The following is a 13,766-nucleotide window of genomic DNA, read 5'->3' as shown; positions in this document are numbered from 1 at the left end:
TAAAATCTTTAAAATGTTTATTGTGTTTGTACATGCCTTATATGAATGCATGTATAATAAACAAATGAAATATAAACTGTATTTATTTATGTCAGTGACAACACACATTAAGTAGCACTGGTGTCATATAAACAGATTATTTTCATCTGCTGTCACTGCACTGATTAAATTCACACACACTAAGCCAATAGCATTGGAACAACATATATAATTCCTATTTTCCACAATTTATGCCTGAAGCCAATGGGTATATAATACAACTGATTCACTATTTCAGTATACATTTTCTTGCAAACAATCAGATAAAGGTTTGTTTTAAATTTTTTGTTTCAATTGACAAATTTAAAGACCTTTATACTTTACTTTTTTTCCAGTATTGTATTAAAAAATAAATAAAATAAAACAACTATCTACTTTTAGGCAGCCTCTTTGATGCATTTATTTGATGCGTGTTTCACTGGATTTGTTGTGTAACTATTTAATGTACAGAAAAACTGTGAATCTATAAATATCTATTCATAAATATTTTTTTCTATAAATTATGTTTGTTTTTTTTTAATAAACTAACTTTCTGATACACATTTACTATTATTATTATTATTGGTATTCGATTTCGTTTGTTATTCGTGTTTTTATAGGTCATTATCTGAAAATATCTTGTATCCAAGTTTTGAACTATTGTATAAGAAAAATGAACTATAAAAAAACACCTACGTACCAAATCCCTCCAAAACTGCAATTAATCATCCTGTGGATCCAGTTCAATTCAAACGGATTATAACTGATCCGGTTCATCAGTCCTTCAACAGCAGTGTTATCAGGTAAATAATATCTTCCAATCAGCTGCCGCAAGATGGCGACAGAGAACACTGTGTACTTGCATTCAGAATTAAGCAAATGTGAGCAAAGGAATGACCATCCCATTTTATGGAACCGGCTCTTTCCTCATTGTTGAAGTGAACCAAATTTGTCCTGACCAAATTACAGGTAAGAAAACCTTTTACTGGAGTAGTGCCGGTTGGAAGGATTTCACTATGGATTCCATTATGTCAACCATCGTTTTGTTTATTTTATGTATGCAACATTTATATTTTTCAAAAATCAACATGTAATAATGATGTATGTATATATATATATATATATATATATATATATATATATATATATATATATATATATATATATATATATATATATATATATATATATATATATATATATATATATATATATATATATATATATGTTTTGTATTATTAGTAACATTATTTTATTTGTATTAACATATGTAACTATAACTATATATTGTTCATACTAGTATTAATACAGCTATTTATTAAACACCGGTGTCTTTTATCATATTATAGTTTGTCTAAAATATGTGGCACTAATGTGGCTTACTGTTTTAATAACTAATAACGTTCATCTTTACAGTGGTTGCCATATATGACTACACCAAGGATAAGGACAATGATCATCTACATCTGTGCTCACAGTTAAAAAATATATAATATCTTTTGCATGTGTTGCTAAGCGTTTTTGTCTAAGGGTTTGCGAATTACACACTAGTGGATTCAGTGCTGCTCAGTGAAGTGTGCTGCTCTCCATGTCATGACCAACACACACAAAATCACCCCTACAAGTTCACTTAACTACACTGACCTCATGACTACAGAGGAATTGGAGGAGAATCTGAGTAGAAACCAAAGGCTTTTGTCAATAAACTGTTTCATAACCAACGCATTTCACAAGCTGAACCTAGACAACCTACCGATACACATTACAACCCAAGGAAATTATTTGTACGGTCAATCAAACAAAAAGGATTGCTGATTTGTTAAACAGCTATATACACATAGTATAAACTTAAACACTTACTTACCTGATGTGGCAGGTGTAACCCCACACTGTAAGTGTGTTATTTAAAAAAAATTGGGTACAAAAAAAACCTTTTTTTTTGGTAAAACTGAAACACACATATTGCATTTATGACCAGGGCATTTACAATACAAAAGTTGTATTTTTTTATTCTGCAAAGTATATTTTTAAGGTTATCAAGCAGCAAGGTGCATCAAGATAAGTTAAAAAACAAACAAAACAGGTGCTATCACACAGTTCAAAAAAAGCTTTGTGAAATACACAATCATTAATCAGATACAAAAATACAAACCTCAAAAGCGTTGTGATAGAAAAAGCAAAGCAATAAAAGATCCTGAGCAAAGACTTTATTTAGACTGTCTGCGATGAACAAAAGCACCAATGTAACATTACTGAGAAAGGTCTTTTAAATTCCATGTTTGTCTATAATAGTAACATTAATATAAACACTAATATCTGTATTGTAAATGGCCAGGTTATTGACAAACGTGTTATACAATACAGATCGTTTCAAAGCAGCAGAATCAATGATGCAAACATCAAATGAGACAAATTCAAATAGACAGGTTTTGGAAGTTTATATTTGGTATATATGTCTATAAGACATTTTGTTTAGTTTTTTTGGTAAGGCCATCTGTACAGCAAATCCATGTCTTTGCTATTTGGTATCTAATAATAAACAAAAGAACAGAAAAAAAAGAAGACTGCCAAAAAACTACTGCAACATGATAAAAAATAATTATTATAAAACAAATGTACAAACTGAACGCGACTCGACTTAATACATAAAATAATTCATATTTTAATTGATTCCAGCAAAACCCTTCACAACATTCATTATGGAACAGTCATCTACATCATAAAAAAATCATCCGCATTCATTCATTTCACATTCCACCATGTGATATTTAACTTAGAAACAGTCCAATATTGTGTGAATCAGCTAAAGGCACCTGTAATGCTCCAGTAGTCACACGCTCAGGTCACTTCAGTACAACATGGTAGCCATCATTACTTTCATCTGCCATCACACAGGGGAAAAAAAACACGTAGTCAATATTAACCACATATGATTACGAAGTGTGAATGCAATGGAGTTTCAGAAATACTGTAATGTGATTTTTTTTTAGTGTTTTTTGTCTGAAGACTTTTTAACAGTTGCCTGTTCAGTGAGCCATGAAAGTCAGAAGAGTGATGCAACCAGTCGCTACCTGTGATTTTTTATGTATTATATAGAATTAGTGCTTATCAAAGTGTTCGCATCAATGCAGTTTCAAAGCGTTTCAATGGGCTTCAGAGGCTCTGCGTGATCACAGATGAGGAAAAGGATCTTATCTAGCAAAACGATGTCATTTAAAAAAAAAAAAAAAAAAAATAGAATATACTTTTTAACCTAAATTGTTCATCTTGTGTAGCTCTGCAAGTGCTAAGGATGACGTAATCACGTCGGAACAGTCACGCTAGACGTAGGCAGAAGTACCGCCCCAGTGTTTACAAAGTGCTCGTGTGAAGACTAATACAAACGCCCTTTAGCAAAAAAAAGGTAAAACAACGATATATCCCTAATTTTAAGTTGAAAATTGAGTGTTTTTGGTAAAGGGCGTTTGTATTAATCTTCACAAGATTAATACATTGCCGCTTTGTAAACACTGGGGCGGTACTTCTGCCTTCGTCTAGCATGACTGTTCCGACGTGATTACGTCATCCTTAGCACCTCGCAGAGCTGCACAAGATGGAAAATTTAGGTTAAAAAGTATATTCATTTAAATTTTTTTTGGAAAATGACAAATCGTTTCGCTAGATAAGACCCTATTCCTCATCTGGGATCACGCAGAGCCTCTGGAGCCCATCAAAGCGCTTTGAAACTGCATTGATTTGGACCTTCAGCATTTTGGTTGCAACTGAAAAGCAATATATGATGAAAAACTCTGGAATGTTTTCTTCAAAATACTTCATTTATTTTCGACTGAAGAAAGAAAGACATGAACATCTTGGATGAGATGGGGGTGAGTAAATTATCAGGAAATTTTCATTTTGGGGGGAACTAATCCTTTAATAAACATGAGGCCTAATCAGTATAGTTAATATAAAAATGATGTCCATGAAGTTACCTTTCATAGTGCTGATAATGAAGCTAGTCTCCTCTGTAAAGTTCTGCACCATCTGAAAAAGCCAAAAATATATAGAGTGACCTGAATGCATTATAACACACCCTTGCGTTTCTTTTTAACAGCGTATGCTTGGATCACTGTATTTTCTGGCACTCTAATCTATTTTAACAATCAGTAACTGATTTTGGTAATGATTTCGAGGAAAAGTGTGTTGCTACAGACCAAGTCTATAACTGTATGGAAAAGACATTTTAATAAACATCTCCTGCAGGTCATGCAGGTTTGAAACGAGTTGAAATGATGGAAATGATGACAAAACATTTCATTTATTGGTTAACTAATCCTAGAAATAAAATGTCATGTGGCCAATACCTCCTGATATACAAATCTACACTACCTTTGAGGTCAGTAGGATTTTTTTATTTGAAATAAATTGATATTTTTATGTGTATAATTTACATTATGTTTCTATTTCAAACAATGCTGTTCTTTTGAACTTTCTATTAATCAAAGAATCTTAAAAAATGTATCAATTTCTACAAAAAATAAGTATGCAGCACAACTGTTTTCAATATTAATAATACTAATGTTTTTTGAGCATTAAATCATAATATTAGAATGATTTCTGAAGGATCATGTGACACTAAAGACTGGAGTAATGGCTGCTGAAAATTCAGCTTTGCATCACAGGAATAAATTACATTACATTACATAATAGTAAAATATAAAATTATTTCAAATATTATTTCAGGATATGACGTTTTTTACCTTTTATTTTCAAACAATTGCAGCCTTGATGAGCTTAAGATACAAAAACATTAACAAAATCTTACCAACCCCAAACTTTTGAAATGGTAGTGTAAATGTGTTACTATTTGTCCTCTGGATAAACTACTCCTCGGACAGGTTATATAACCAACAGTTCATGAGTGATCTGTAATCTCTATGTGGAATGTCCTGACTCAATTTAAAGCACTCTTGCCCTCTTACCTCATCTGAAACTAAGACATGGATCCCCGTCGGCCCCTGTCTGTATATACGATGGATTTGCTGTGAGGGAACATTATATAGATTGGCTATCTTCTCAGTGAGCTCAAGGACAGTTAGGTCCTCTAGGTAGAGGGCATGGTACACTACAGACAAAAACAGAGTATTAAGAATAAATGTAACACACCATTTGCATGTCATGCATATCATAAAGGACACTGTGACGTCTCCTACCGTCATCACTCGCTGCTTTTGTGTGCGGTTGGTTCCTGTTCTGCAGCTGGGATACATAGACAGTGAGACGAGGTTGTATACACCTAGGGGAACATTGCCGCAGACAGTGTTTATTACATGTCTGGATCCATTTTAGGATGAATCGGAAGTGTTTGATTTGGGAGACAGCTCACCTTCCTTTGATTGCATTGAAAAGACGGATGCCATCAGCAGGACCACAGATCTGAATGAAGTCTTCTCTACTCATTTTTAGCAGATCAGAACCTGAAACATTAGCAATGCCGTGCATATAGTAGTCTAATATTTAAAATTATGATTTTTTTTTTAATCAAAACTTGAACACAATGAAATTTTGGGTTGGTAAGATTTTTGAAAGGGTTTTGAAAGAAGTCTCATCAAGGCTACATTTATTACTTAATATTGTGAAATATTATTATAATTTTAAATGTTTTCCCATTTTAATACATTTTAAAATGTAATTTATATAAAAATTATTACTACTATCAATGTAGAAAACAGTTTAATATTGCTTTATTTTTATAGAAACTTTTTTTTAGGATTCATTAAAGGATAGAAAGTTCAAAAGAAATAGAAATGTTGAAACATTATAAATGTCCCTTTTGATCAATTTAAAGCATTCTTGCTGAATAAAATATCTATATATTTTTCTGACTCCAAACATTTGATAATTCACCCAATACAGTTCACAATTTAACTGTTCACCCAAAATTTGTGTTCAGTGTATTTTTATGCTTATCTGAGTATGTTCACGCTAAACTATTCAATTCGATCTAAAAAATTGTTATATATATATATATATATATATATATATAAAAGTCTTTTACAATAAACACATTTTGGAACAGTTGATCATCTCTATATATGAACCTTAAACCTTGACAGATCTTTATATATCTAATAGAGATGCTGCCTTATTATGCAGTATGCAGTTCACTAGAATTTCACACAGTTGCAATTTCTTTGAATATTTCAGCCCACCTGAGAAGCCAGAGAAGAGCCTGCAGAAAGAGGAGAATCTATTACGATGGAGCCACTGCTGCGTGTCCTGCATGGAGGACGATGGCAACAGGTGCTAATGGCAAAAAGAAGAAGAATAGCATCATCCATGTCCTCAAACACAAACCTATAAAGATAAGAGAGCACGGCATTAATGTTTTTAAGCAGCCAGCCATACTTACATCAGAGCAGCTGGGCAGAAGTAGCTCCCCCTGTTGGTCTGGAGAGCAGTTTCTATAAACGCAATAAAACAGGAGAGCAGTTGCCAGTTATGTTCGTGTTCCTGAAAATCATGCTGTGTTTTCATACTGAATAAGGACTCACTCCTCTGGGAAGCTGTAGGAAGTGTGAGCGCTGTGATAACCAGGAGATGGAGTGTTGCTGCTGACGGATGGGGCTTCAGGCCAAGGGGAGCACTGAAAGAAAAGGAAAAAGTCTACCTATGTTAGGTGACAGTTTTAGCCCCACCTCTTGAACTTTTTCTCAATATGAATTTTTTTTAGTCAAACAAGCAATCATGCGAACAGTCCAGTCACACCTTGCTTGCGTGAGAGCTTAATATTTCACTTTGGCCAGTCAAAGTAAAGAGGTAATGGAAAATTCAGCAGTCATAGATGTTTGATGTAGACTGCCGTCTTTAGAGAGCAATCATTAACAAATGCACAGATATTCCTATAGCTGAAATACTTAAACCGAAAGTTAACATTTCATCATCATTTACTTGTTGTTCTGAACTTATAGTCTTCCTTGAAAGCAGATCTTTTCTATACAATGATGGTGATTTATACTCTCAGGCTCCAAAACAACATTAATGTCATAAAAGTAGCCTGTATGCTTTGATGTAACTGACGACAAATGAAATAGATTTTTGAATATCACATGACCAGGGGCGTAAATTTCATCTAACAGTTGGGGGGGACAATAAACATGAAATTTCTCTAGAGCTATTTTTGAAGGGGACACAAATAATACAGCCAAAATCGTACTTGTAAGGATATGTGTACCAAAAAAAAAACATTTTGTACTTATTTGGCGTTTTGGTGCACTGAAAAATTATGTAATGTCCATTTTTCTTTTCTCTGTCATTTTATCTGACCAACAACACAAAGTGATAGTTGTTTACTAAAACTTTTATAACTTTTTCTGATAATGAGTGTCCCGTTTAAAAAGAGACGCACGTCTGTATTCCACAAATAACACATTTTAGGATCCCGTTTAGGATCTGTGCATTTAATACGATTAAGGTTCTCTACGCAGTCATATTATAATTATTAAATTATCTTGCGTCCTCCACATAGTATTTTATACTATATTCAGATCTTTAGATATTCAACTGCAGATGATTATCTAATGAGCAAGTCCTCTGATTTGCCACTTATGATCATATTGAGCAAAACCCAACACAGATCTGACAGAGCGGCCGTGTCGGTTTAATTAGCGCTAATTCGGGGGCTTGAATTTTGGGTTCATTAGCCTATTATTCTTAATGAAAAACACAACAAGAAAACAGTACAATGACACTCCCTAGGCGCTTTTACATTTCGCTTTGAAACCAAATCTTCCGCAATCATCTTGTCTGTCAGCTGTTTGCTCGTTCGGCTCGTGCTGTATTGAGCAGACACGTTCAGTTTTTAATTGCTGTGTCTGCTCTCTAACTGAACTAAATTATTTTATTACTATAAATGTGAAAACGACGGTGGCCCGGCCGGGGCAATGCCGCAGATGGGCAAGTGATGTTAGCAGTGTTTTAAAGAGAAAATAATCACATCATCTGATGTTTAAAGTGAATAAAATAGCTTTGACAGCTAACTGGTGTTTCACAACTGCTGTCTGAAGAGCTTTGTTCTCTCCCCAAACTTGTGTGGTAGTTTTTTATGGTCTATGAGTAACGTTAGTTGAGGTGGATCAAACCACTATGGGGCAAAAAGGGGGAACTCAAAATGTTTCTAAACTTAAAACTCATTTTTTGTCCCGTTTGCATTTGTATTGTTTTACTACTCACACATTTATTTTAATTGTATATCATTATATTATTTACAATACTCAGCATGGTTTTTAGGGGGGGACAGCCCTCAGATTGGGGGGGTCCTGTCCCCCCCGTCCCCCCCGCGATTTACGCCCCTGCACATGACCAACGTAAAGCATAGTCACAAATGAGATGCAAGAGCTACAGAGGAAGATTATTGGGCTGCTTCCGAAAAAGCATACATTCTTGAGTAGGAACTTGAGGGAAAAAATGTAATGAAAATATTGGTCTTCCTCATGGTGCTTTTTTGTAGGGCTGCGCAATATATAGAAATGATCGAAATATTGCAAATGTACATATCGCAATATGCATATCGCAAGGGCACGCAATATCTGAATTATTTTAATAGGCTACTTCAACATTGTGAAAAGTGTACGTTTTAGGTCGACGCATATAGCAGAGAATAGACTGAGCACACGACTGTTACTATATGTGACTTGCTTGACGTTAAAAAGAGTTATTAAACGCAATAACTTGCGAAAACTCCTTGCAGTCTCGTGCTGTCTGACACACACACACCGAAACGTGCGCACCAGTCGTTCATTTTTTCGTGTCTTGTTGCGCACTCGAACTGTCAAATACACACACAGTTATGTCAAAATGGGTATTCTTGTCTTGATGAGTATTCATGTAAACACAGTCGGTTATGCTTTAAGTGAAAGATATCAGTTGGGGAAAGAAATAGATTTTACACACTTAAAGCAATATCATATCGCATATCGCATTATTTAACAGGATATCGCATATTGCATTTTTCTTCAATATCGCACAGCCCTACTTTTTTGTTATTTTTGGAGGTGTATAATAAATCTAGATCCACTTGTCATGAAAAGAGGACATTCGTGGTAGTGAATGCTACCAAGGCAGAGGTCTTACCTCAGTCAGCACTGTTGTTCTATAGGATGGCTGATATTTTTCTCTATCCTGAGGACACTTTTTCTCAATCTTTTCTCTGTCAGTCTTGAGTTTGCGATCTGCACCTTTCGGCTTAAGAAGAAAAATATAAATTAAAGCATTAAAGTGATAATTCACCCAAAAATGACATTTTTGTCATCATTTACTCACTCTCATGTCATTCCAAAACTGCATGACCTTCTTTCTTCTGTGGAACATATCAGTGTTTTTTGTCAATGAAACCAATGTTGTTTGATTCTTAACGTTCTTCAAAATATCTTCTCTTGTGCTCCACAGACAAACGACATGAGAGTGAGTAAATGTAACAGAATTTGAATTTTTGAGAGAACTATCCCTTTAAATTAACATCAAAATGATAATTTCACCTTTGAAGTTATTTCAAAGTCTAACATCTCCACAAAGCAAACTGTGTATCGGTTATCTTTGTAGAGTCTATAGGATGCTCTACCTTAAACACTTTGACCTGGCAGCTGGCAGAGCGCATGTGTTCAGTGTATTCTCCATGCTCGCTCGCTGCAAAGGTGTCTATCTGAATGCGGAAAGGGACGCCCTTCTCTCCACCATGTTTTCTAGGAGTGAACTCAGTGCTAATGCAGTTTACCTGTATATAAAGAAATAGAGAAGTTACTGCTGGTGATACTCACTTCGGAAATCTAGTGGATAGCTGAATGAAATGCTCCACCTGAATGAACACGGAGGCATTTTTGTCAGGATCCCAGAGGAACTCTATGGTGTTGAGCTGCAGTGGGTGGGCTCGAGGCTCCATTATGCCCACTGACAGCGGGATATCTGAACATAACAAATTGAACAGTAAATCATGTGTTTGACACAATATCCCTCTGTTTCACAGACGAGGCTTAAACCTAGTCCCAGACTAAAATGCATGTTTGAACTGTTTTAACTGAAAGCAGCTTGCACTGACATATCTTAAAATAGGCTATGTCATTGTCAGTGTCATTGTTTCGTCTGATGCACACCAGTTTTTTTTCTATGACACGTTTATAAAAGCTACTTAAATGTCCTAATTGAACTAAGGCCTAATCCTGGCTTAATCTAAACCCTGTCTGTGAAACCGGGCCAATGATTTGAAAACACATTTAGGCAAGATGGCCTTTTAGAAATGTGCTTTATTAGGAAAGCACCTAGATCCAAAATCCTGTCTCCTGGTCGATTCCACCTCCATCCTTCCAGCTGCTGATGCTCTGTGTATTGCAGCCGCCTGTCATGGAAAACGACACGCACGATGCTCTGGAAACAGCACAAGACAGTATGGTGTCAGGAAAGCATCACACATGTCACCGTGGGTAAAATCAAGTAATATATCATACGCATGTCTGCATTTTCTTTAGTATTTCATAACACACATTTCACATTTAAACATTCAGCCACAATGTTTACAGTTAAGTGTCAACTATGAATTTTTACATGCATTTGGTGTGTTGCATATTGTATTGTTCCTATGAGTATGTCATATTTGTAACAGTATTTTTTATTTTTATAATATTGTATATTTTTACTAGTAATGTCTTTTTGTGTTACGTTCCAAGGGACATAGTACGGATGTAAATTAGCAATATTGTTATAATCCAGCATATTTACATTTTGTATTTTGATACTGATGTTCATTAACGTGCATTGTCTCTATCGAACCAATAAACAAACAAACAAACATAGAATATGCCCTCTGTTAGATAACAACATAACTAAAAACTGTAATTTATAATTATTAATGCTTCAATATCAGCAAGAGCATCTGACCATCTGTACTAATGTTCACATTATCACAAAAAAATGTCATAGCTATTTTGTGTTTAAATTTTAAGCCTTTTTTTTTGGTCTGCACTGAAAAACGTCCAAAAAACCTCTAATGTAATCCATAAAAACAAAATGAGGCCACTAATGTGGAGAAGATAGAGCAGTACTGTAACTAGTGTATAAACAGGTGATGCATACTGTAACAAAGTCACATAGTGAAAAAACACATCATTCTTTTAACCTACCTTTACATATTTGCTGCTTATATCTGTATACTCCATTAGTTTCCTATTAAGCATCCGAATTTCATAGGACTGACCTACAGTGCATTAAAACACTTTTAACAGATTAAAATGGAAAAACAGAAACCACTGATTTGACTGCCAATGCACAATTTATTTAAATTATTATAATGTCAACAAAACCAAACACAGAACTGAATGAATTACTGTACATGCATATGAGCAAAATGTAAGCCTCAAATAAAATGTTAAAATATCGTTGCAGTGATTAAAAATCACATTTACAGCAAAGAGTGTTTATTGTGATTCTCCTTAAGAGTTTGCTTAGGGAACTCTTTCTGCAGTGTGTTGTTTGTTTTAGTCATGTCAAGTTTAGTCATGTCATTTAGTCATGTCACCTTTAGTCATGGACTTCAGACATCAACAACTCTCGGTTACACCATCATGTCAAAAGTACAGACTGATATGTGCTGGGGAAAAAAGGTTATTTTAAGATGAACACAAGAGATATACACTTTCAAAAATGAATTTATAATCAAAAAGCGCCTACCGGTATTTTGTTTGTAAATATTTTATATGTTTATTATATTACACACAACATATACTATAATATGTATCCCTTTTAGCAGTGTTTTATGTAATTTCAGGGTTTTCTGTAACATGACACGGGGATATTGCATTTATACCACTGTATATGGGTATTGGTGGTGGGGTGGTTTTATGTATTCCCTTTTTTACATAAAAAAGGTAATATTCCTCCATTCAGAGTAATTTGAATAAATATTGCATACATGAAACAAAAATCTTTTTTCCAGTACTTTCTGTAATCTAGTGGAAACAGCAAAAACTGTCTGCAGGGTGCTAGAGCACACATGGCCTGGGTTATACACTTTCAAAAATGAATTTATAACCAAAAAAAAAAAAAAAATCAAAAAGCGCCTCTTTTTGGGTGGGGTGGGGGATGGATTGGTTATTACAGCTCAGACACCATATACTTACATGTTTATCACTTTTAGCAGTGGTTTATGTAACTTCAAAGGGTTTCCTGTAATATTACACCAACATTTTGTATTTAGACCACTGTATGTGGGTATAGGCCAAATCCAGGCGGAAATGGTACCAGAGTAATTTAGTGTTAATAAGTTACTTTGTGTAAAACACAATTTTACACAAATGCAGATGCATATCTCCAGAAAGTAGACATTCTAAGCTTTCAAATATGAGGTCAGAGCTTCTCTCCACAGACATTTAAAATGTAAAGTATATATACTTGATGTCATTCCGGACCCTGTACAGGGTCTGCAAAGTTTAAACAAGCACAAGAAGATTATTTAACAATACCTTGGTTTAGATATGTGAGGGTTTCGTCCAGGAGTTTCACCGCTGGAGACGTTGCTGCACAAAGCACATAATGAAAAGGAGACGCTCTGATCTCAGTGGACTGCTGCTTCTCTTCTTCGTGCTTGAGAAACGGAGCAAGAGCATCTCTGAGGGGAAATAAAGGACATAAAGTAGAGGCTCAAAAATACCTCTAAACATGTTGAAAAGATTATATATAATTTCAGTTTGGTAGTAATCAGGGCAGATAATATTACTGAAGATTACAGTTGAACTGACTAAAAAACTCCACTGGCTATGGACTTTCTGCTTGCTTAGTTAATCATTACGGCTTTCTCGTGAAAGACTTCTAAGGTAGGCTATTAATCTGTATAAAGATAAAGTTTATAATAATTTTACAATTAAAAAGAGGTACACAATGTAAAATAAAATAACTAATTTAAATGACAAAATGTAAGACGACTACTAACTCGCGCCAAAGTACTTACCTTATATAATTATTTTGCGCGTGCTGTTGATAGGTTTCAGGATGGCTGTGGCAAAACAGCATGCTCTACAGTTCGGTGACGGTCGTATCCAAAAATATGAGTAGCCAAACGCGTGGTCGCCTGTGAGGGGACCGTGAGGGCCACAAAGGCTTGTCTGAACCAACTTGTCCGCTGTCTTTTATCCCCGCGTGTCGGCCGTCAGGTGACCTGCTGTGTCCGTCACTCTGCCTTCATCCTCTGTCGCCTGCACCGACGCACTTTTCTGACCCATTCGTTTAATAATAACAAACGGCCACCGAGTTGTTTTGGTACAGGCTGAATCTGACATCAAAGGTCAAGACTGAGTTGCTGATAAACCATAGTATGTGTGCAGGACTTTATAAACTACATTACGCAATGCGATGTTTGTGAGCACGCATGTGTTTCTGTACTACATTTTCACATCTGTATTGATGGAAAACCTTGACATCACGGCACGCCAAAAACGTGCTTTAAAGTTTGGTTGAAGCTCACAAAAATTGGCAAGGTTATATTTCACCCCAAAATGTCTTATTTTTACATTTGTACACTAATGACACAACGTGATAGCATTTGTTTCGCAGTATTTGGTTATTTTAATACAATAAATGTGTCTGGATAGGATTTCCATTAATGCATGGCAGATAATATTAATATATTTTACATGTAATGTATAAGTAAAACGTAATCTGCCATAAATAATTAGATATATATAGGCCTATAATATATATTCACATATAATTAATATTCACCGATT

General features: G+C 34.8%; 1 protein-coding gene across 2 annotated transcripts; it reads right to left on the bottom strand.

Annotated features, from left to right (window-relative positions):
* Positions 1–2,003: 2,003 nt before the first annotated feature.
* tfcp2l1 (transcription factor CP2-like 1) lies at positions 2,004–13,439 on the bottom strand. 2 transcript variants are annotated; one of them, XM_079822189.1, is made up of 16 exons: positions 12,992–13,360; positions 12,507–12,652; positions 11,564–11,635; positions 11,169–11,242; positions 10,311–10,416; positions 9,851–9,957; positions 9,617–9,769; positions 9,130–9,240; positions 6,552–6,643; positions 6,410–6,461; positions 6,210–6,303; positions 5,384–5,474; positions 5,211–5,293; positions 4,980–5,122; positions 3,990–4,041; positions 2,004–2,899 (listed from the first exon to the last, which is right to left on the bottom strand). In XM_079822189.1, the coding sequence occupies exons 3-16, from the start codon at positions 11,571–11,573 to the stop codon at positions 2,862–2,864; spliced, it is 1,206 nt and encodes a 401-aa protein (XP_079678315.1). In that variant the 5' UTR covers positions 11,574–11,635; positions 12,507–12,652; positions 12,992–13,360; the 3' UTR covers positions 2,004–2,861. The 2 variants fall into 2 exon arrangements, with proteins under 2 accessions (XP_079678315.1, XP_079678314.1); XM_079822188.1 differs by lacking the exon at positions 11,564–11,635 and having other exon boundaries at positions 12,992–13,439.
* Between the last annotated feature and the right edge of the window lie 327 nt (positions 13,440–13,766).

The sequence above is a fragment of the Gobio gobio genome (genome assembly GCF_949357685.1).
Source record: "Gobio gobio genome assembly, chromosome: 7".
Lineage (NCBI taxonomy): Eukaryota > Metazoa > Chordata > Actinopteri > Cypriniformes > Gobionidae > Gobio > Gobio gobio.
The sequence above is the reverse complement of the archived record's forward strand: the minus strand, read 5'-3'. Positions and strand labels throughout refer to the sequence as shown.